This window comes from Staurois parvus, unplaced genomic scaffold (assembly GCF_062004578.1).
Source record: "Staurois parvus isolate SC_StPar_1 unplaced genomic scaffold, SC_StPar_1.0 ptg000361l, whole genome shotgun sequence".
NCBI classification, from domain to species: domain Eukaryota; kingdom Metazoa; phylum Chordata; class Amphibia; order Anura; family Ranidae; genus Staurois; species Staurois parvus.
In genome coordinates this window covers 16,980,549-17,006,266 of record NW_028318157.1, presented here as the reverse complement: position 1 = coordinate 17,006,266, position 25,718 = coordinate 16,980,549, and the positions used below count along the sequence as shown (strand labels likewise).

The following is a 25,718-nucleotide window of genomic DNA, read 5'->3' as shown; positions in this document are numbered from 1 at the left end:
ACGAGGCAATGTACCGTCAAATCTTGGGTGAGAACCTTCTTCCCTCAGCCAGGGCATTGAAAATGGGTTGTGAATGGGTGTTCCAGCACAACAATGTCCCAAAACATAAGGCCAAGGCAACAAAGGAGTGGCTCAAGAAGAAGCACATTAAGGTCCTGGAGTGGCCTAGCCAGTCTCCAGACCTTAATCTGATTGAAAATCTGTGGAGGGAGCTGAAAGTTTGAGTTGCCAAATGGCAGCAGGGGATCAAATACTTATTTCCTTCATTGTATAACTATATGCTGGTTTGTTCTTACTTCAGACTTACTTTTCCAGTCATCAGTCTTCTTGAGGTGCGGTAATCAACTTATAATACATTACGTTGGGGTTTAACATATTGACAGAGGCTGTGAGACATCATTGTGAGCCACATCTACCAAGGGGTGTCATTACAGAAAACTGTAGCAGGCACACCCCATCATAAAGGGAAAAGAGAGGTACATACAATTGTGGGTACACTATGCATATATATATATATATATATATATATATATGATCTTATTTAGTAAATTTTCAGAGGCTTTTAAAGGTGTTCTCTACTTTAAGAATAGATCAGAGTCTGCATAGTTAAAAAATAAGGTGCCCTCCCTCCCTTTTTCAGCTCCCTCATATATAACCAGCAGTACTCCCACCCCACAGTTGTTTATACTAATTTGATTAACTGAGACTGGAGGATCAACATGGAGGCCAACCAAATAGCATTTTTTACAAGGAGGGCATTGAAGCTATTGTACATATTTCTATCAAAATGTATAAGGAAGATCATGCAAAGAACTTTAATTACATATCGTTAATGTTTTACCTGCCAAAGATCTATAATTTTGTTCTGCCGATGCACACATCTGCCATACTGTGCAATTACATGAATCTGCTGGTCCAGCAAAGCAGAGTTTTGGCTCAGGAGAATTCCTATTAGTCAATTAGTAGGGAATGTATCCAGGAATTAATAAAGCCACATCAGGAATAGTAGAATGATCTACTGTGCAGGGTGACTTAGGGGGTTAGATGCACATATGCGGATCAATAGAATTACAAATCTTGTAGCTGGTTTAACGTTAAACATGTATTTCCATTACATTTGTTTGCAAGAGTTCCCTTCCACCTTAACATACTTAACTCAAGGTTTGCCTTTTGAATGTGCCTCCCCCCTGAAATGTTGAATAGAACTAAAAAAGAAAAAACTTTCATTTTAGTTTTTATCAAAGTGGAGATGGATTAGAACACCCGTCAGTTTTTATTGCTGTCTATGTCCCCATTAAGGAGAGTTATCATCTCTATTTGTCCTGTTTACCATTGTCATTGAAAGTGAAAGTAAAAGAAATCCCAAATTTTTGGTTGTCCCCAGAGGAGTAATAGAGAGGAAATCTTCCAATGGGGACACTAGTTCTGGTTATCTAGGGGTCCCCAAGAAAAACACTTAATTTGCAGAGATTTCCTCTCTTTGTTTGGCTATGGGACAGGAAGTAAAGGGAAATCTCTGCAATGGGACACAGATGGCAAAAGAGTACCGATACTTTGTTGTCCAATTTGCGTCAATAAAAAATGTATGGACACTAATTGCAAAGCAAGGAATAGCATGCAATTTGAACAGGAATGCAATTCCTGTCCAAATCGTATGCTGTTTCTCTACTGCTCCTGTGTGAACCTAGGCTTGTCATAGGCTAAGGTCACAAAGGAGCAGTGCAGGGAGGTTTCCCACAGCGGAGAGTGGGAGAGAAGGGCATTTGGGGATGTATACTGTACCTGGTGGTAGATGTTCCATATTCTCTCCTGTAGAAGAATAGAGAAAGACGCTTCAAAGGTCTGAGGATTTGAAATCCCTGTCACTTTTTCTCTTCTCCTTGCAGGTATGACATTTCAGGCTAAAGGGCTTTTGATTGGTCAGCACAATCACATGGACGGTGCTAACCATTCAGAAGCCATCTAGCCCGTATTGTTATCCCCGCAAGGAGAGGAAAGAAAACTGCTTCACAGGTATGGGGATTTGAAATCCCTGTTGCTTTCTCTCCTCTCCTTGCAGGGATGACAGTATGGGCTAGACAGCTTCTGATTGGTCAGCACCATCCATGTGAAGGTGCTGACCAATCAAAAGCCCTCTAGCCCAAACTGTGATCCCTGCATTTCTCTCCTCTGCTACACCTGAGAATACAGAGCATCTGTCACCAGGTACACATCCCCGCACGCCCACTCTCCCCTCAGCATAGGATTGATGCAGGGAGATTTTCCGCACTGCTCCTGTGTGAACTCAGGCTATGACAAGCCTGGGCTCACACAGGAGCAGTGAGGAAACTGCATGCAATTTGGACAGAAATTGTACTGCATTCCTGTTCAAATTGCATGCTTTTCTTTGCAGTGCAATTTGCGTCCATTGACACAAATCGCACTGCAGAGTATCAGTTTCAGGTATCGGGAGCATTTACATGAGTACGAGTACTCAAGAAAATACTCTGTTTCAGCACCGATACCAATATCGGTATCAGTGCATCTCTAGTTATAACCCTCCCTTACTCTATCCAAAATGTCAAAACAAGTTTTACCTGTATTTCTATTCTAAAGCACCTACTGAGGTAAAAAAAAAAAAAAGTTAAATAGCATACACTGCTGAAAATAATTTAAGGAACACTTTGAAAACACATCAGATCTTAATGGGGAAAAATATCATGCTGGATATCTATACTGATATGGACTGGGTAATGTGTTAGGAATGTAAGGATGCCCCATCATTTGATGGAAATGAAAAGTTTCAACCTACAGAGCATTGAATTCAAAGACACCCCAAAAATCAAAGTGAAAATATTATTGCAGCAGACTAGTCCATTTTGCTGAAATTTCATTGCAGCAACTCAAAATTGTACTCAGTAGTTTGTATGGTCCCACGTAGGGCTGCTGTTAAAAACCACGGGGCCCCTTACAGCCAACCTAACAGGGCCCCCCTCAAACCACAGGGCCCTATACAGCCAACCTAACAGGGCCCCCCATCCCCACAAAAAAATACAGTGTACTATGCTTCAGTTATGAACACAGTGAGTGATTGGTACCAATCACTCATTGTGTTCATTCAGGAACGGAAGGGCTGTTAAATTCCTGGATATGATCCCCTGTATGTTTCTTTCTACAGCAGCTGAAAGGTAGCTGGGAGGGAGAGAACCCAGCTTTCAGCTGCTGCAGAGAGAGCCATACAGGGGATTTGTTCCAGTAATTGCCATGCTCACCCTTCCTGCCCACATCTGATTCACCCAGCTGCCTGGGCCCTACTGCAGGTCGGGGCCCTGTACAGGAGGACTGGTGGTACCCCCTTATCATCGGCTCTAGTCCCACGTGCTTGTATGCATGCCTGACAATGTCGGAGTGTGCTCCTAATGAGACAACGGATGGTGTCCTGGGGTATTTCCTTCCAGATCTGGGCCAGGACATCACTGAGCTCCTGAACAGTCTGAGGTGCAACCTGGATGGACCAAAACATGATCTCCCAGAGGTGTTCTATTGGATTCAGGTCAGGTGAGCGTGGGGGCCATTTAATGGTATTAATTCCTTCATCCTCCAGGAACTGCCTGCATACTCTCGCTACATGAAGCTGGATATCGTCATGCACCAGGAGGAACCCAGGATCCACTGCACCAGTATAGGGTCTGACAATGGGTCCAAGGATTTCATCCCAATACCTAATGGCAGTCAGGGTGCCATTGTCAGCCTGTAGAGGTCTGTGCATGGATATGCCTCCCAAGACCATCACTGACCCACCAACAAAATGGTCATGTTTGAATAATGTTACAGGCAGCATAATGTTCTCCTTGGCTTCTCCAGACCCTTTCACATCTGTCACATTCTCATCTGTGAAAAGCACAGGGTGCCAGTGATGGACCTGCCAATTCTGGTGTTCAATGGCAAATGCCAATCAAGCTCTGTGATGCCTGACAGTTAGCACAGGGCCCACTAGAGGACATCAGGCCCTCAGCCCACCCTCATAAAGTCTGTTTCTGATTGGCCAGATACATTTACACCAGTGGCCTGCTGGAGGTCATTTTGTAGGGCTCTGGCAGTGCTCATCCTGTTCCTCTTTACACAAAAGAGCAGATACGGGTCCTGCTGATGGGTTAGGGACTTTCTACGGCCCTTTCCTAGAGTAACTTCCTGTCTCCTGGAATCTCCTCTATGCTCTTGAGACTGTGCTGAGAGACACATCAAACCTTCTGGCAATGGCACCTATTGATGTGCCATCCTGGAGGAGTTGGACTGCCTGTGCAGCCTCTGTAGAGTCCAGGTATTGCCTCATTCTACCAGCAGTGACACTGACCCTAGCCAAATACAAAATTTGTGAAAAACTCAGAAAAGATGAGTAGGGAAAAAAATGTTAGTGACCTCCACCTGTAAAATCATTCATGTTTTGGGGGTCATCTCATTGCTGCCCATCTGAGGCACCTGTTGTTAATTTCAATAACACCAAAGCAGCTGAAACTGATTAACAACCCCCCTCTTTTACTTAACTGACCAGATCAATATCCCAGGAGTTTAACTGACTTGATGTTATACTATGATTAAAAAGTGTTCCTTTCATTTTTTTGAGCAGTTTACTTATCCTTTTCCTGGCTTCCACCTGTGATGCCTAGGTGAGGGTAACACCATCCACCTTCCAGTGAGATCCCAGGAAAGGTTAAGTAGCCCAAATCTCACTGAGAAGACAATGCTGCACTGTTCTGCAGTGTCTTAGTACTAAGCATTCTCTGGGATCCAGTCTCCAGGAAGATTGTGTCAACCTTGTACTACAGAAGACAAAGGAAAGATGAGTATATTATTCAACTCTTTTACCCCAACAAGTGTCTCTTTTAAATGTGGTGGTTGGAGGAGGGGGGGTGGAGGGCTTTTAAAAAACATTTTAAAAGTCTAATATTTGTTTAAAAAGTAAATAAATGAATAAAAAATAAACACAAGGAACATTACTCACCATCAATGTGATGTGTCCCTTGTGCTAAAGTTTCCTGGTTTATGTGTGATCTTCCTCTTCCGATGTCCTCTCACCTTCAGTGCCATAATTTTCCGATGTGACAGGGGTTAATAGAACTGAGGGAGCCGTGACAGGTAGACCATGCCACCCTTTCCACCCAGCTCCTCCATTCATGGAAGCAGTAACACAGCTTCCATGAATGAACTATGATCTATGACTGTAGGGGGCAGACCTTTCAATCATCCACCTGTTCTCCATTCAGAGATCCTGTTTCATTCAAAGAAGCTGTAGTATGACTTCTATGAATGGCAAAGCTGGAAGGATAGGGCTTGCATTGTCTGCCACTCTTTATAAGTGCCTGCCACAGCCTTCTCAGTTCTATTATTCCACACCAGGGGTGGACTGACCATTTGGATACTCAGGCACTGCCCGAGGGCTCGGGGTCAGTAGGGGGCCCCATGAGATGCCCCTGGTACCTTTTTCATAGGCTTTTTTGAGTTTGGGCAAGGCCCCATGATCCCCTATTGCCTGGGGGCCCCATGAGTTGTCAGTCCGCCCCTGTTCCTCACCACACTTGAATGCTACAGTGAAGAGGTACTGGGGGGAGGAGGAAACATTTAACCACAGCACAGGGAACATATCACGCTGGTAAGTAATGTCCCCTGTTCTCATTTCTATCTATTTTTTAAAACTAAACTAAGACTTTAAGATGTTTGTATGGAGTTCCATTTTAATAAGATAAGTCTGCCCACATGTACTGAAATATCATCCCACCATCTGCAGTGGAGGTTATGCTTGTTCCTAGGTTCAAGAAGAACATGATGTCTCTGGATTTTAAGGAATGGTTCACTTTTGCTATAGTTTAGAAAGCTCATTTAATCCATGCTTGGTATTTTACAGATAACTTGTACTATTCTATGAATTTTTTAAGTTTACAATGCAAATTTAATTTTAGATGGTTTAGATGTTATTTTTAGTTGCTTATTGTAAGTGGATTAAAACAAAAATAGATGCTTAGGCTAATAACTGAAGATAATGTTATGAATAATCTTTTTAAATTCTTGTTATTACTTTTTGGCTGCATTTCAGAACATTTTCACAGTTGGAGTACAGAAGTATATTACTCTCCCACTGTCTTTATTCATTTAGTAAAGGCCGATAGCACACTTTAATGCACTAAAATACAGTTATAACCCAATTTTTAAATGCAGTGCACCACACAACACAGTAGAGCAATGAACAGCAGCACAATGTACCACAGTGAACATATTACCTTGTGTTGTGCCCTTTATATGGTATTAAATATCTTTTGCAATGTGATACAAATTAGCACATACAAGGGCTATAGCAATCACATACAGTGCATAAAACATTAGAAATGTGTGATGATGATGCACTGGGCAACACATGGCAACAATAGTGATGTAGTAGAAACATTGGTTGTGGAGAAATATATCTGTTGAGTAGAGTATACATATATTGAAATTTAGCTGGTTCAGCAGGAACCAGATGAATTTCAATGTGTGTGTATCCCTCTCTGTTCAACAGAACCCAGTTGTTAGATCTATGTATTCTGATGGGGGAGTCCAACTGTCAGAAAACAATAGGACAACAAGGAAGATCCTGGCATCCACATCACTTTTGTGGAGATCTATGAGTTTTTTTTGTTCAACAAAAACAAAAAAACTCTGCATGTACACCCTTCTTTAGATGTATTTTCTTTATGTCTTTTGAGGGAACATTTAAAAATTTAAAAGGTTGGATGTTCCAGGAAAACATATATTAATACACATGAATCCTTGATCTACTGTATAGTATTTTTACAGCTTTACAACCTAACTTGGTTGGGTTGTCTCAGCAGACCTCCTCCATTTACGCAGCATAAGATGTTCTAAAGGTAAAAAAGTCACTTGCATTGAATGAGTGACAATCCAGCAGGTATGTCTTTGACCAACATAAGAAAAAAACTATTATTGTGACTCAATCAACCACTGTAAATGTCAAATATCAAAATACACCAAAAATAAAACAGAACAAAAAAAAGTACTGCTTATAACACCATGTTATGCAATGGGGTTGATTTACCAAAACTGGTGCAAAGTGCAAAATCTGGTGCAGCTGTGTATGGTAGCCAATCAGCTTCTAACTAGTTTGTTCAATGAAACTTTGTTATTAAAGCTGATTGGTTTCTATGCAGAGCTGCACCAGATTTTGCACTCTTCAGTTTTAGTAATTCATATTACATAAACAGTACAGTTTTTATATATAAAAAATTTGGCCAAAGTGGTGAAACACCTCCACAGAATATGCTCACATAATAATGTACATCATGCTAGACTCAAACATGACAACAAAAACTGCATATTCAAGTGAGCAACTGAAATTATCACAATATTAATAGCTCACTTGGATATGTGATTTGCTTTTTTATTTCTTTTGTTGTTATAATTTGAATACCGAAGACTCTGCCACTTATTATGTATGTATAGTTTACCAATTATGACATTGAGGCTCTCTATTGTAGTGTTTTGAGGTATGTCTTTGAGTGGCCATAATTCATGAGATGCAGGGCTCAAGGTGTAGGTCTCTCAACATGAGCAAGATCATAAAAAATTAATCCTGCAGGAATTCACTTCCTTTTTTTAATATTGAGAGGTTGAAGAAGAGTCTAGATACATTTTTAGGTAAAGAAGTAAAGACCTATCAAAGATCCTGCTGTGCTTTAACATGTAAGAATGATTAAGACTTTTATTGCAATGTGTCACATTTCACCAGACAAGGCGGGTAGTGGCGACAACGTGGAACGTTCAAAATCATTTAAATTCTTCCAAAGTTCAGTTCATACAAAGGAGGTAATGTTCAAGCTGTCCTCTAGAGGGAATCCTTGTAAGAGGAATACAGGTATGACGAGTCTAGTGCAAGTATTTTACTCCAAAATGGTAAAACACATGATGAGCTTGGAATGCATTGTCCAGAAACATCAGCACATATATTTACAGAGAGTTAAAAACATTTCTTTTGACAAGATGAAAAATACAATGGTGATGCTATGGAGCACAATAAAAATGGAACCTTCCAATTTACAGCAACCTTCTTACAAAATGAGCTCATTAAAAGAGTCCCATGTTAAATGAAAAATGTTCGTGGGTTTTTGGATAATGGTCACAGATGGCTGTTGAACTTAATTTAGTTACATTTGCTGTGACATTAATATGTAACAATGTCTCTGACTGAAGCCCCAGGTAAGATTCAGTCATTTCCACTTGTCTTTCTACGGAGAACTTAGCTTTCTTGTGGTACACAGGGCAGCATCTGTAAAGAAAAAAAATTGATAAAATTAGTTGTAATTTTCATGCTAAAGTGCAATTATATCCAGACTATGTACATTAAAGCCTAACTCCAGGAGGATAAAAAGAACGATCCCTTGCAGTGGAACTGTCCTGAACTGCAAGAGCTGATTGCTCATTTTGTTTAGGGGAGAGGAGAAACAGTTTTACCTACCCGATCCTTCGCTCTTCCGCTGACGACACTGCACCATGATCCAGCAGTGGACTCACCTTTGGCGTCATGTCCAGAACAGGGCTATAAACCCTTCTCTGGACATGACCTCAGGACCCTAGTCTGATGGAGCATGGGGGTGCAGAAGCTGCAGGGACCAGACTAGCTGCAGGAAGGAGTGGCGGATTAGTTAAGTTCATCTCCTTTTATTGTTTCCCTGGACATAAACAAACATTTGAAACTTGCAATGCGACCACAGCCCTACTGCAAGGGATAGTTTGTTTTCCTGGAGTTGGGCTTTAAAGTACTTCCACATTCTTACCAGTGAACTAAGAGCTTTAAAACAATCCTTCACTGACTTCTATAACTGTTGGCACTCTGGAGAGATAAATTCACAATACAGACAATGAAATAAAATCTAATCCTGTATTCAAATCCTTTATTTTCTCTAATAGCATTAACATGGCAGCCCTCCAGTCTCCTAATCTAAACCTCCTTGACAAAAACTGCATTCAATAGACACTGCTGGAAACAATAAATATTCTGTTAAATGGCCCAAGCCCAAAGTATCAAGACAAGCAAAAATACACAAATTACAAAACTGATTATTAAACTGCTCCAGATGCATCTTTTCTTTTGAGATAGGCTTGAAAGTCAATTTACTTTCTCTGCTAAACTTTCTATCTCAGCACCATCACCATCACCATGAGCCATATATTGTGCATAAGCACTTTAACAACAATGACACATCACTTACAGCTGTAGACAATTGCGGACTGGAGGATGATCACTTATAGGCATGTAGTATTCATTTTACAGTCATTTTTTCAATAAAATACAATAATAATCCCAAAAACTTTGAGACCGTCATTAGCTGAATTCAGAGATAGTTTTGGTTTGGTGCTCTTTCTATAGAAACAAAATTTTAATGCCCCTAAATCTTCATACAGAATGCTAATGTTGCCAACCAGTGTTAAAATATGTCCATGTACATGTAATGACTTGCATTTATATGATCAGTACAGCAAAAAATCTTTCTGAAAGTAAATCATTTACATGGATTTTCATTCCTTTAAATGCTGAGGTGAACTACAGAGTTTGCCAATTCTGCATGTTCATTGCAGCCTGTGTGTACTGTTGCGGTAAGATATATTTATAATAAGCATTGCACATAGCATTAGAATCTGTCTGCCTACGCTAATACATTTGCCGGTGTGCATGAAGCCTGTTTTTATGTGCCCAACTGTACTGTATATGAGTGCTAGTTTTCAATTGAAATGACCGGTTGAAATGTTGCTTTAAATACTTTTCAAATCAGTTGCCAGTATTTACAAAATGCATTCTGAAATGCCTGATGGCCTCACATTTCCTATAAAGAGGATTTGTCTGGCCAGTGTTAAGGATTAGAAGGAATAAACACATTTGACTGCCGCCCACTGCTAAATATAGTAAAGGACTGTAAAAACACTTATAAACGGTTCAAAATGGAACATTTCCTGAGCTAATATTGAATCAATCGATAAGTGTTTACAATAGTTGCATTCAGATAACAGACATATGTGCTGCTGCTGTTTACAATGATTTTATCAACTAAAATATAGAATAGCAGGACCATGGAAAAACCTTTTGGCAATGCAATGCTTGTTTTATAATACGTTATACTGTGACAATATATTTATTAAAGAACCTTTGGCAAAAGAAAAAAAAGCTCATAATGACTCATATACAGGGGCGGACTGACTATTCGGAAACTCGGGCACTGCCCAAGGGTCCAGGGTCAATAAGGGGCCCCATGAGATGTCCCTGGTACCTTTCATAAGCTTTTTTGGGTGTGGTTTGAGTGTGGGCGAGCACACAGGGGCCCCATGATCCCCTATTGCCCAGGGGCCCCATGAGTTCTCAGTCCTCCCCTGCCCATATATAATATGTAATGATTATTATTTGCATTTATTTCCACTATCTCCTACATATCAGCTATAATTCAATATGAGGCTGACAAAAAGAGTGCATACACAATGAGTAGAGAAAAGAGAGGGAAAAAAACAGGAGTCTGCCAAGGCTGGCCAGGAGCTGGGAAGGCAGAGAACTCTCTGGGCTCATGTCCCCTGGAGGTAGCATCTCAGGAGCGCCACAAAAACACTATGGGTTTGGGACCCCACTGTGTCTCCTTCTTAAAGTGGTTGTAGAATTAACATAGCATATCCTTCTATAGTGTTTACTTGCCTCAATCTATAGCACTTAGTGAGGATCCTGTCTGCCTTCTCTTTCCTATATCTATAAGTCATTTCTGACAGCTTATCCTGACACCAAGCAATTTCGGAAGATGACCCCACCCCCTCCTTCCAGCCAGTGGTATAGCCATTTCCTGAGGCAAGGAAAGTATTGCACCCTCCAACCCATGGTCCATATGCACTCTCTGAGTCCCTTCCACCAGAACATATATATATATATACTGTATATGATAGTAAAAACATCTCTGTCTTACTGCACCTTCAAATACATTTCCCCTTCCAGTACAAATCTCCAGGACAGCCACTCCCCTAAATCCCCCTCCCAGCACATATCATCCCACAAAACCCTCTCCCAGCACAAATTCTTTCCCCCCTTCTAGCACATATTCTCCCCCCTTAAACCATTCTTCCCTCTTCTAGCACAAATCCTCTCCCCTCCCAAATCGCCCCCCCCCCCCATCACCCCCCAGCATAAATTCAAAGCACAGGTTGCTTGCTACATAGAGGGAGAGTGAACCTGGGGAACTGCACAGGACATACAAGACATGTTTTCTGTGTGCCTGGCCCCAACTCACCACTGCTAGGTGAACTAAGTGCCAGAACTCCGTTGCTCAGCCTGGATCTGAAGAACGCTGAGATTTTGTTGAAATCAGTTCTGAGAAATTTGGGACAGTTTGGTGGTATGATTTTGCTCCCCTAAGAATTCTATGCACAGAGAAACTGCCCCTCTGACCTTGGTCATGCTATTCCATTGCCTCCAGCACACAGCAGGTAATTGACAGCCTTAGCTTTGCATGTTTCCCTATGAGATTTTGTAGTGAGCGGTGTGTTATTTCCCTCCACTCAGATTTCAGATTACAGTCAGCTCCCTGATCTGTGATGTGCAGTGTGTAAAGTTATATCACTGCCCTCGCCTTCTAGAAGCTCAGTGTTGTGAAAACTGTGTACTTTGAATGGCTGTGGAGAAGAGGGGACTGCAGATAAACAGGCAAAGCTTATGTAAGAGAATTTGCTTCATTATTGTGTATCACTAAGGCTAGTCACTTCTGTAAGTGTATGTAAGAGGTTTTTTTTACCAATTTAAGCTAGACTTTTTGGCCAAGTAGGGAGTCATTTTTTATTTTAATTTTTTTTTCATGTGTGCATCACTTTCACTTTTCTCTATTATTTCAATTTAGGCCTGCCCAAATGTCCAGAGGGGGAAGTGGCCACAAGGTTCCATATCCAACTTCTTTGGACTCTCCCTTCTGGACTAAATTAAACAGGTACAGAAAAATGGGGTGCATCTGGCTTTCGCTAGGTGAACCAAGAGTGCCTTGTCCTTGTAAGGAAGGGGGATGGGGGTGGTTGGGACCTTTTTCTTTGAGAGAAGGATCATTGATACACGCTTGTGCACTTTTTGGTATGTGTTCATGTATTCACTATTTTATTATGTTTTGGTGTTTAGTTTTTTAAACACTGCATCACACATTCATTGACAGACACAGAAATTCAGAAACTGTCCGGTTATTCTGCTCCCCTGCTGGAGGTTTGAACACTGGAATACAGAAAAATTGTAGGCCAGCCCTTGTATAGATTCCCTCCTCTGCCCAGGATGCCTCAGTGAAAAAGCAATACAAGGGCCAAGTGAAAATAGAGGGGTGGGAGCAGTGTCACTCAATGGACGCCAAGAAATAGATTTTATGATAAGTACAATAACTGCAAAAATCTTATTTTTTGCTTGTCAATTTAAGGGACACAGAAATTCAGTTCGGATGTCCAAAAGCAGTTCAACAAAGGGGTTGGCAAAAGCCACTGATGGGTCCATGGAGTTCCACCCACCAGATAACATCAGTGCTCAATCCCTCAGCTGTAAAAGTTGTAAAATCGGTGGAGAGAAATTTAAACAAGTGCCCAATGGTTTAAACAGTGACGTAGCTTCCAGTGCTTAAGACTGAATTGCCGGTCTTCACAGACAGGGGCACACCAGGGACTGTGCCACGTTTCTCTATGGCTAACCAATGCAATTTGAAAGGTGCCATGATGCAACCAGTGCCTGAAGGCCACATTGCAGGCTTGTCCTGCACCTCTTGTCCCACGGGGTCTGGGTACGGACTCAAAAGCTATTGTACAGAGGACCAGCTCAAGATTCAATGTCAGCAATCAATCTGAACTGAAATCATGGGAAAAAATTCTGCAAAGCAAATAAGGCTTTTAAAAATATATACTTTTTTCAGCAAATTTGAAAAAAAAAACATCCAATCTTCTATGACATTAGCAAAAAAAAACTGAAGCTGGGTAGAAAAGCAGTTACACAAGGCCTGGTCTACATGATTACATCCTCCTGTAAGTGTCAGCATAACTTGACTGTATCTGAATTCCTTTGAACCTCTATGGATGAAGAAGAAAAAGATTTATTTTAAAATAATACTATTCAGAACTGATTACCGTATTTTCCGGCGTATAAGACGACTTTTTGACCCTTGAAAATCTTCTCAAAAGTCAGGGGTCGTCTTATACGCCGGTATACGTCAGGGCGGCACTTTTTAGGGGGGCGGCACGGTGCCGCCGCCGTCCCCCCCCCTTCCGACAGAAGGGACACTAAGTACAGGGGCGGGCAGAGGGCTGCTGTCTCTTACCTGGCTCCCACGTCGATCCAGTCCAGGAAGCGCTGCTCCTTCAGTCACTCCGGCCACTCCCTCACTCCTGCCGCTCGGCTCCGCCTCCTCACCGGTGATTGGCCGCCAGAACTGTAGCCCAGGAAAGACGCACAGGCGGCCATTCACAGGCGAGGAGGCGGAGCTGAGCGGACCCGTGAAAATCGAGTGAGGGAGAAGCCGGTAAGTGTGCAGTGCAGAGGTGCTGCTGCAACCACATATGCTGGCTGCAGCAGCACCATACTGGAACAGGGGTCAGCAAGTGTCATTGGTGTCAGTGGGAGGAATAGTGCCCCATCATTGGTGTCACTGATACTAATGATGGGGCATTATTCCTCCCACTGACACCAATGATGGGGCACTATTCCTCCCACTGACACTAATGATGGGACACTATTCCTCACACACTGACACTAATGATGGGGCACCATCATTGGTGTCAATGGGAGGAATAGTGCCTCATCATTGGTGTCAGTGGGAGGAATAGTGCCCCATCATTGGTATCAGGGGGAGGAATAGTGCCCCATCATTGGTGTCAGTGGGAGGAATAGTGCCCCATCATTGGTGTCAGTGGGAGGAATAGTGCCCCATCATTGGTGTCAGAGTGAGGAATCGTGCCCCATCATTGGTGTCACTGATACTAATGATGGGGCATTATTCCTCCCACTGACACCAATGATGGGGCACTATTCCTCCCACTGACACTAATGATGGGACACTATTCCTCACACACTGACACTAATGATGGGGCACCATCATTGGTGTCAATGGGAGGAATAGTGCCTCATCATTAGTATCAGGGGGAGGAATAGTGCTCCATCATTGGTGTCAGTGGGAGGAATAGTGCCCCATCATTGGTGTCAGAGCGAGGAATCGTGCCCCATCATTGGTGTCAGAGTGAGGAATCGTGTTCCATCATTGGTGTCAGAGCGAGGAATCGTGCACCATCATTGGAATACCATACCATACTGAAATCAAATGATGTTTTTTAACTTTTATTTGGTGTGCGTTGGAAGAGGGGTAGTCTCATACGGCGAGTATAGCCCAAACCCTATATTTTAACAGGAAAAGTAGGGGGTCGTCTTATACGCCCAGTCGTCTTATACGCCGAAAAATACGGTATCAGTTTAGTTCATTATTGGTTAGCGGTTTTGTTCATCTTATGAACATAAGCTCCCATCTTCCCTGTCAGCGAATTCTCTTGTACACAAACACTAAATTTCCAAAAGACCCTGCATCCTGCATCCCGGGTGCCTCTTCAGCACTATTCTGAAGCCTGGTGGTCGAGCCACACCTTCACACTTTGTCCTGGACTAAAAGCATGGTATCTGCAGTGTCTAATGATTGTTACATTTTCCACAAAAAGCTATAATAATGTTAAGAGCCTGATTCTGTTGCAGCTATATGTACAGATCTCACCAGTTTTAACTCCTTTATTGCAGTGTGATACAGCGTCCCCTTGTCCTCATCATCCCCTGGCTTTCTACTCTCTCCTAATTATATCACTGGGCATGGGCACATTACTGAGATAAAAAAGTGTGCTTGACTGAAAATCTCTGCCTATTTCTATTACTGTGGTATATAAATAGAAAGTAAAGCTGAAACTGAACACGCTCTAATCTCTCTAGAAACTAGTGGTATGTATATATTAGTTTTGTAGGAGGAACTGGCATTTTGACATTAAAATGGTGTTAAGTTGATTGACAATGTATGACTAAATGTTAGTGTATGATAATAACCGTCCAGCATGTTTCAACAGAACAAGTAAGATAAATACTAAGAGAGACGTCAGTGACATTTTCTAGACAAGTGATTTTGTTTGTAGTATTAAAGGAAACTGACATAGTTGAAAATCTTCTGAAAATGCTAACTGGTAGTATCTAATTTTAGTACTTTCTTAAAGTGATACTAAACACACACTGTTTAATTTACATTGTCCTTTCTATTTCTGTATGTGGATGATGGCACTGCAATTATTTTAATAAAAAAAAAAACACATCTACTGTAAGTACCTTTTCCTAATCAATATACATGACACGACCCAGCTCTTTCCCAGCCTGTCTGCAGGGAAACATAATCAGCAGGAGCCTTTAGTCCTCTGCTGCAGGTCACATGTTCAAAAGAAAACAGCCTTCGGGATACAGAATAGGAATCATACAAATATAAATGTGAAATCAAATCTTTATTATTTTTGGCAATAACATTGTGTGGGCAGATTTCTGCCAGTCACAGGCTGTGTCACTCCCCTCCTGCCTGTGTCTTAGAATAGGAGGGAGATGAAGCCTCCATCAATCAAAATGTAATATCCCACCCCCATTGTGTTTAGCTGGTTTGTGGGGGTTTGTGGGCATGGAGGAGGAGGGAGGGAGTGGGTTTTAATTTACCATAGTGTATATGCCCACGTGTGACTCTATAGTCTTGGCTGCTCAGATGTGATGGGCAGGAAATGCTCAGCATAGAAACTCACTGAAAACTGAGCATGTGCAGTAGCTGCCAACACTGCTCTGCAAAATCCCCAACTGCATTGGGGACATGATCAAAAGGAGGAGATAGGGAACAGAAAGATCAACCAGTTTCTTTTTTTGCAGAATACAGAAAATTATGTATAGAATTTTATTGTAATTGTACTGCCTGCCTTCAGGTTGTAAAGCGCTGTATAAACTGTTGGTACTATATAAATCCTGTATAATAATAATACAAAATTTCTTGATGGCTTTTTATGATGTGGGTTTAATGAAATTTTAAAGTTTTACTAAACCCAGAACCCTGCATTCACTATATCTGATTCCCCACAGTACACAGAACATGAACATGCAATTATATTAGGAAATATAAACTGCTAAATACCTTTTCTCATCAGCAGTTTGAGCAGTCTTGTGACTTCTAACAGTGTCCAGCCAGCAATGGGTAAAGCTTGTAGGAGGAGTTATCTTTCTGCTCTAAGAGGGTGCAGAACCCCTGACCTCTGTATAGACAGTGCTGATTGGCCCTGTGCTGATCACATGCACTCTCCCAAGGAAAAAAAAACTCTTTAGCAATACACATCAAACTGAGCATGTGGAGAGTGCCTCCACACCATATCTCTTATCAGGAGATAAGTAGGGGCACTGGGAGGATCAGAGAAGTCAGAATCAAGTAGCATTTTTACACAATGAGGGGATTAACCCCTTAGGTTCCACAGTGAGTATAACAAGCATGCTTTACTGTATATTCAGACCTATTTTACTGTTGTGGGTATAGTAACTAATTAAGTATTTGCCTGAAAGAGACACACAATAATGAATTCAGAGTTAGCACAGAACTACTGCTCTGCAGATTTGTATTGGGTCAATAACTGCAATCTGCAGTCTGTATTTTGCTTCCAATGCATGTTAAATATATATATATATATATATATATATAGGACAATCAGTGTTTTTTTTCGTGCTACTGACTTCCAAGAGATATTTATGTCCTGTATAATAAAAATAGCAAAAATAAGTAAAAAAACTGAAAAATATGTTTGGGCACTGATCATTTTAATACAGATAGTGTGACTATGAAGTACTATTTTTTGTGCAATATGTCTCATTTATACTGACACTTACATTATGTTTCTGTCACAAAGTGTGGTATTATTAAATTCTAAAGGTGCAAAAAAACAATTAAATGAAACAAACAAAAACATATATATTTTTAAGAACATACACAAATTAAAAACTGGCTGCAAAAATCAGCAAAAAGACACAAGGGTGAGGGGATTAACTAAAAAGCAAAAAAAAGATATTCCTAACTCCATGATTTTTATAGCCATTCTGACTATTTAGGGAAAAAAGTGTTACAGCACTTCTCATACACATCAGCAATGCTGTCCGCACCCTCCTCTGCTAGCTGTGTGGTTGCAGGTCCTCTTGCACTTCCTGTTAGCCCAGGCTTTCAATGAAACACTCCTTTGGTCTTGGGTAATAATCATGTAGCCTTGGCTCACAGTACAATGCTGCACAGAATGGCGATCACAACAAAATGTAAGTGTCAAGGTCCTACCTTTTCCCTGAGGTTATGTTACTCCATGTGCTGGCGTCCATCTTGGATTCTGCTGTGCATGATGGGAATCCTTTTTATGCCTTCAGGTCTCTGAGGTGCACCCCCCAGAAGGGCGTGGCTGATGACATATAAGCCTGTGGCCCGCACATGCTCTTTGCACTTGTGTCTTGTGTCTTGTTGTTACTATTACTCTGTTCTGACTCTCGTGACTCTCCTGGTATTCTGATTCGGCTTGTGACTTGACTATTCTTTGTATTCTCCTTTGATCTGACCCTCTGTTGCTGAACCCGGCTTGTGACCTGTGATTCTCGTCTGCTGTCCTGTACTGTTTTGTCCTGTTGTTGTTGACCCCGGCTTGTCTGACTACTCTTTTGTTTCTTCCACCAGCTACACGCCATTGGCGGCGGCCATTACCGCAGCTGAGGTGTCTTGGGGGCCGCGACCTGGTTCCTGGCTGCGTCAAGTCCATCCCCACCATCAGGGGCCCTGGTGAAGGGCAGCCTGGGACTTAGACTCCGCGCCCTGAGGGACTTCGGTCTGTGGGTGGTGGTTGTCGTCAGCCAGTGCGTTACATTGTTAGGCCTGCCTGTCCGTTCCTCGGCTCCTGCCCTGACAGTAAGTTCTGTTCAACCCAGAATTTAACTCTGTCCACTAGTACTAATAGAGTGTAGTGAAGGAGACAAAAAACTCAACTTCCAGTAAGCCCACTAATGCATCCTTGTCCTACTTGTTGTTTTACGAAGCAGGCAGCCCTACTGTAAATTTTAACCTTCAGCTAGTATGTGTGTCTGTTAAAGATGAATTCAAGTCAATTTAATTGGCAAGTATATGCCAACCTTAGAAAATTATAAAATTCATGAATCATAATAGAACATATTCCTGAATTCATCCAATAATAAACCTACCGCATGCTGCTCCGGGTTAGATCAGGTTCCACATTCCATAGTTACACCCTAGGTGCTGGCGCCCTCATCCCCACTGCAGTTAACAATTGCACCAGCAACACCGCACGCTGAGCTGAAAAATAATATTCTTTCTTTATTAAAACAGAGAGCAGGAACAACTTCTAATTTGTAGTGTTTCACACTAGGCATGGTGCTTTCTCAAAGAATAGTCTTTCAGAAAGCACTGTGCCTAGCACAAAACGTGTCAGAAGCTGTTCTCACTGTTTATTTTTTAAAAAAGGAAGAATATTATTTTGCATCCCTATGTGAGATGTTCTTGCTGCTGGTACATTTCATATTCCTGAATTCTGTGGCCCTTAGACAGATGTGCATGCAAAAAATCAGGTAGGCCAAATACATGCTTACTGCTAACTCTCCTAATTTGAATATCACTACTTACAACTATTGAAGGAATATATTAATTTGCAGAATGCTGATTATCTATATATCTATGTTTCTCTTCTTTAAAAAATGCACATGTGGTTTCAAAAAGATACACCTGTACCTAGCATTTGTGTGGGAAGCTCAAAGCCATTCCATCTTTAGGGTAGTCAGTTATGGGATATTAATAAAATTGATAACATTCCTATTTAACATTTATTTAAAAAATTTTTATGCCTCTGTTTATTGAATAACAGCATCATAGTCAAGAGGATGTATCTTATTTTTAAATAATTTCTAATAGACAATGTACTTCACTTAGCTGATATGAAGATAAATCAGTGGTGTATCACCCATTGGTGCAATGTGTACAGTGCACACGGTCTCCAAGGATGGGCTCACTGTGCCCTCACACATTGCCGGTTCTCTATCTGGGCATGGGGTCAAGCGGGCCACACATAACAATTAATCCCATGTCTGTTGGAGAAAGAGCTGAGTGGGAGCTGAACGCCACAGCTGCTGGGCATCTATACTATGTAACCAGTGGGTGTTACTGAATCCTGCTGGTTATTTGACAGCTGTCATCTCGCAGGGAGATTAAGGGATGTTTCATCCATTCCTCTCTCCTGCCACTCCACCGGCAGCCAATCTCCTCCACATCACAAGTGCTAGATAGATTTTTGTTGGAGCTCTAGTATATATGGAGATAGATGGAGTTGTAGGGTTCGGCTACTTCTCAAATATGCATGGAATAATTATGTAACACCTCTACAAAAAAGTCTGGTTAAAACTCATCAGCCCCCTCAACATTCTGCTTATAATACATGACATATAAAAAAAACAAAGAAAGAGAGGATGAGGCTGCTTGGACCACTCAAATACAGCAAATACACTTTTAAATACACAAAGTCTTAAAGATATATTTCAAATATATGCTGCTTCTTAATTTGCAAGTACTTATAGAAGATTATCATTTTTGCACACCTTGCGGATATAGTTGTGGACTTTTAATTTTTGCTGCTACAGGTATTGTAAGCTGTGTGGGGGAGAGCTGTACTGTGGAATAGAGGATAGCTTACTACTGACCTCTGAACTCTGTGGCACTTACTCCTGACCTCTGAGCTCTGCGTCACTTTCTCCTTACCCCTGAACTCTACTTCACTGACTACCAACCTCTACTCCTGACCTCTGATGTCTGCCTTACTTATTACTGATGTATCCTGGGTGGAGCTGGGTTGGTGATGTCAACAAGCAATGGTGCGCAGACATGTCCCTTGGCCATACTTTGTGAATCTGTACACCAATTGTTACTTCTCATACACTGTAAGTGCAATAGCACTCTAACAAATGGTTTTTACTGATATTGCACTATGAAGCTTTAACTTTCTTCTGGTTTTAAATGTTCCTTGGTCTGAACTGTGTGGCGGCTGCAGTCTGAAGGCTGCTGAAATGATTACTGTGTGGGGAAACCTTTACTGTAATACACTGATGGGGTCAAAAACCCACCTAAAGTTTACACAGTGGAAACATCAGTTTCTGTGGACTGAAAAAGCATGATTTATCTCTTTTATTGTGAGATGATGTTCATCTGGCAAGAGCCTTGGATGTGGGGAAACACTTTGGCACAATGAAGCACTTTAATGTTTTCATTCATCAGCAAACACTTTAAGGCACCTAGAGTTTAAGTGGAGTCTGGATTATATATGGACTTTGTTGTTTTCCTTATGATAAATGTCTATTTGGTATGAATATTAATCTCATGCTCATATTGTACGAGTATATTAGAGCTGATTATTAATTTTTGTTTATATTGCACAAGTATATTTGTATTCAGAGAATTATTTGTATAAGCTTAGCATTTAAAGGGGATTGCGTACCACTTTTGTACATTTAGAATTTGATCCGGTATTCAAGATTTCTTTGGTGCAGCAGCTTTTTGGTGTAAGCGCAGGTATTATTTTTATTTTTACTTACTTATTACTGACCTGTGCACTCTGCTCCACTTAGTCCTGATCTCTGTGTCACTTAGTACTGAACCCCTGCACTCTGCTTCCTTTTAAGCCACAGGAAATATTCAACGCAATGAAAACCAGAGCACCTTTTTTTCTCAGATCGGAGGGTCCAACCTATGATCTTGCACACAGGTCCACTGCTTTCATAAAATGCTCTTGAGATGAATGGAGCTTTAAACTGCTTGTTAAACTAAAGGTGGAGTTCTTTAGTACAATTGAGAAAGCAGGATATGTTAGGAAAATATCACTTAGTAATGTACAATATATTATTTCTTTTAACAAATATCCAAAAAATGGATTTGAAAATTCAATGTTGATTCTTTTACTTTATGTAAATGAATTGTTGTTACCCTGGAGTTACATACTTTGGACAGTGAAAATTGCATGTACAAAGGAACATTACTGTACTTTTAGGTGCCTTTAAAGTGAATTTGTCCTGACTAAACTCTATGAACTCACATTACAGGTAAAATGCAGGCAAAAGATTATTTGTGTCTGGGGGGGGGGCATCCTGGATCCTAAACTCATGCTGAACACAGGGCCTTGACGTTTTAAGATTGTCTTGTCAAGACCAAGCCACGCCCTTCCTGGTGGTGTGCCCCACCTCTGTCACTAGACCAAGCCACACCCTTCCTGGTGGTGTACCCCACCTTCGTCACTAAACTGTCAAATGCCTGTGGTCATGGAAGTCTCTAGAATATGACAGTTGAATAACAAGCTTATGGCTTAAGCCAGCCTTACAAGGATCAAAATTTGGGCAGATCAGCAGGGACCAGACGAATTTCAATCCATGTATAGGCTAGCTGGTTGTACACAAGTCCATCTATTGACAGACTTGCGTACAGCCAGCCAGTCGTGCTTTTACCGAACAATCAGCTATAGCAGGCAACACTGATGATTGTATTCTGCTGATGGGGAAGGCCCCCTGCTGACAGAATACAATAGCTCAATGGGAGTGATTCCCCCACCTACATCAAATGTGAGGATGAGGGAATCAGTTCATTATTTTCGTCCAACCTGCCGCTTGACCAAAAAAAAAAAAAAAAAAAAGAGTCATGTATGGCCTGCCTTAGTGGCAAAATTGGAGGGGTTTACCCTTGACTTTAAACCCTGATATACTCAGTACAGGGGTACAAGGTTCTTCCAATGAGTTAAGGAACTGATCGGAAACCAGGTTTTTGCACTATGTGTCTCAATCTTATTATTGATGTTATTTTTATACACTTTAGTGGACATAACAGGTTCACATTAAATGCAAAAGCAAAGGTAAATATAATTAAGACACTTCTGGCTATGGTTAATAGTATGCATATTTTCTGATTTTTACTGACATGTACAGGGGCAGACTGACCATTTGGAAACTCGGGCACTGCCCGAGGGCCCGGGGTCAGTAGGGGGCCCCATGAGATGCCCCTGCTACCTTTTTCATAGGCTTTTTTGAGTTTGGGCAAGGACACAGGGGCCCCATGATCCCCTATTGCCCGGGGGCCCCATGAGTTGTCAGTCCGCCCTTGGACACGTATCACATTGCATTCCTGTATCATTACCTGTTAATTTTGATGCTCGGATCCTGCATTCACCAATGATTATTTGTAAGTTGTTTCCATGAATCCAACCTTCTTTTTTTCTGTTCAAATTCTTCACAAACCTATTTTCATACAAACACAAACTTTAGCACCATCATGTGACATTAATTAGAGGTAATTCATCACGTCTATCTTTTCTGAGACCCTGCTAATAAATGCTGAAACAGAGCAAGCAACAGCTGCTGCAGACTAAGATTCGCTCAGCAAACATCTGCCTTCATTAGAATTGCACACCAAACTTCTACAGCATCAGTAAAATATATGTAGGAGAAAGAAAAATCAGGGATATGATTAGACAGGAACATTGTGCATGGTCTTATCACCAACTCTAGAAGTCAAAGTGAGGCTTTCTATCACCTACTGTCAGAGATTTAAGGAGTGATTATTATATGCTGACTTCTGAGGGAGGACTGGAAGCACCAGCAGATCACTTCCAACATTTTGTGAGCTCCAGTGGTCTCCATTGCTGCAGCATATGTAATCGGGGTTATCAGAAACCTCTCACATGCAGCAATGATCTATGTGAGGTGTAATGATCATAACACGGTAGATGCCAGCGCGATATGACATCCAAGTCAATATTTGCAAAGAATTTTCAATGGGCCCCAGCAGTGGGAAGATGCATTGATGATAGAAACAAGTACTTTATTTTCCCTAAAAATGTAACAATATCAGCAATCCCATGCCTACTGTATATTCTTTGCAGTACAAGTGTAAGTGGTTCTAAAGGCTGAAGGTTTTTTTTACCATCTTGCATTCTATGCATAAAATTATAGGACCTTCAGTGTGCAGCTTCTCTCACAGCCAACCCCCTTATACTTACCACCTGATCCTAATCTCTCTCTGTCTCTCCCTTCTCATTGGCCGGGACACAGCAGCAGAAGCTATTGGCTTCCACTGCTGTCAATCACAGCCAGTGAGGAGGGAGTGGGAGCACACATGCACAAGTACAGCACAGGGAACTGGCCTGGAGTGCCGGCGGAGTACTCAAGAAAAAGAGGAACCTGGCTTCTCTGTGCAAAACCATTGCACAGAACAGGTAAGTAAGACAGGACTGTTATTTTTTTAAAAGTCTGAACCTTTATAACCACTTTTACTTCAAAGCTTATCTAAACACCCTAAAAAATATTATATATTGAGTTTACCGGTCTTTATATGTGGCTGCTTTAGTTTTCATTTTTTTTCACGCTAAAAACATTTTTACCAAGTAATAAAAAAAAGTGTGATTTTGCAGGAAATGCAATGTCCTTCCTCTGAACTTAAAGGATAAGTTTACGGTTAAAAATAAATAAGTAAATGCAGCTTTTTGCAGGTAAAAGTAAATATGTATTTATTATTTTTTTTACTTGGAGACTGTAAAGCATTGCACCCATGATCAGTAGATAGAGGATGATATGCAGGACTCCTGCAGACCTTTCACTGTATCTGTGTGCTTGTACCTCGTATCAGCACGCAGATACACACTGACAGGAAGAATCAATGAATTACCAGAGCACTCACAGGCACCATGGCAGTCCATTGAGAACTATATGCTGACAGCCACAAAGGCTGTCAATACTTGTAGTATCCCATTCACAGAACTCTGTGAATCAATGACGCGGATAGGTGGGCGAAGCCCTGCATGGCGGCGTTATTTTTAAAATAGTGACAGCTAGAGGGGGGAGAAAATCCCTGTGATTGCTGTCTCTAGATGCAGTGCAGTGGGCAGCAGCCGTAGGAGTGGGAATATGTTACATGTTCAACACTAAAAACGAGGGGAACATGTTCGCAAGCTAAACTTATCCTTTAAAACAAAGGATAAACATATTTATTGAGTAAACTGCTAGTCCTAGCAATTCATGTAATGGAGATGAACAAAGACAGACATGTCTGAAGTCCAGACTGTGACAATCATGACTCCCTCCATAGATACAGTGGATAAAACAATATAGCCATAATCACACAGCAAGTGTTTTATTCGTAGGGTTATCAGATGACAATAAAGCAAAAAAGACTGGAAAAAATGAATGCAGCCACCACAAGTAAGAATCAGTAAGCTGCAATATATCACATTTTAGTGTTTTAGATATGCTTTAAGAGAAAAGTATAGCAGTGAGTGCATATTTAAAGTTAATATTGCTGGATTTCTCTTAAAGGAATTTTTTTATCATTGTGGCGACTTTGATCTTAGATATTTTTGTTATTGTATTAAATTTAAGTAGATTTGTAGATTTATAACTTAAGGGAACACTCAGTGCAATTACTATCTTTGAAAACAGAACTCTAGCCAAATCATTTATCTAACTGTAGATGGAGTAGGTAAGCATCAGAACCAGTGCTAGGTTGTTATTTCTTCTCTCTTCGTAGTTTTACTTTTTCTTAATAATTTTTATTAATTTTCAAAATAATACAAGGTAGATGAAACAAATAGACAAGCAAAGACTTTGGCACAGTGGCATGTCAGTCTTCACATCACAGTGCAAAATTGTCACAGTAGAGAAAAATCAAAGAAAGTATCATAGAGCAATAAAATGAGAAGAAATCTTAATTACCTCAGTAGAGACATTAGACTGAAATGCACAAGGAGCATTAGGTCCATCAAAGTGTAAGACATAATGCAGAAGCTGAAGCATGGACATTCAAATCTGACTTTAATACAGCCCAAATATACATTTACGCTAGAGTTGTTAGCAAATATGAAATAGTAGAAATTATTTAGCATAACACCTTGAAAGAAGCGCCAATGGAACATAGCTATAAGGAGGCAATTATGCAGTGGTACCCAAGGGGTGAGCGGAACTGGGAGATAGAATGGGCTCTCTGATCTTTAGTCTGCCAAGTGTGTTAGCAAGGTCAGCTTTCAGGATCCATGTGTATCAACATGGTTATATAATGAGAAGATGTTCCACAGTAGGGAGGGAGTGCTTCATAAATCGTTTCCATCTAGGTGGGACCAAAATATTGTATTATAGTATCAAGTTTCTCTAGATCAGCGGTTCTCAACCTGGGGGTCGCGACCCCTTTGGGGGTCGAACGACGCTTCCACAGGGGTCGCCTAAGACCATCGGAAAACACATATTTCCGATGGTCTTAGGAACCGAGACACCGCTCCTCGCCGCTGCCGCCGCCACCGCCGTCTGCAGGTGTGGGCGGGATGACATGCCGCCCCTGTCATCTGGACACACTTCGAGATCAATCCTCGCCTGTGATTGGCCGCCGGCACTGTAGCTCAGGAGAGGCACACAGGCGGCCAATCACCGGCAAGGAGGTGGAGCTTGGAGAGGAGGAGCCGAGCGGCACCGCGAAGATCGAGCGAGTGAAGAGGAGGAGAGCGGCTGGAGAAGGAAGACATCTGACAGGTAAGTGTCGGTACCATGGGAGAGGGAGGGAGCGAGCGAGCCCAGGTTGGAGCAGGGGTCTGCAAGGTAAGTATCATTGGTGTCAGTG

General features: G+C 41.4%; 1 protein-coding gene across 3 annotated transcripts in view; it reads right to left on the bottom strand.

Annotated features, from left to right (window-relative positions):
* Positions 1-7,711: 7,711 nt before the first annotated feature.
* MCF2 (MCF.2 cell line derived transforming sequence) overlaps positions 7,712-25,718 on the bottom strand; it is a 176,730-nt gene continuing 158,723 nt past the window's right edge. For all 3 annotated transcript variants that reach the window (XM_089684969.1, XM_089684970.1, XM_089684971.1), the window contains 2 exons: positions 22,254-22,354; positions 7,712-8,293 (listed from right to left, as the gene is read on the bottom strand). In XM_089684969.1, coding sequence (XP_089541095.1) covers positions 8,253-8,293; positions 22,254-22,354 — 142 coding nt within the window. In that variant the 3' untranslated portion in view covers positions 7,712-8,252. The remainder of the gene's footprint in view (positions 8,294-22,253; positions 22,355-25,718) is intronic.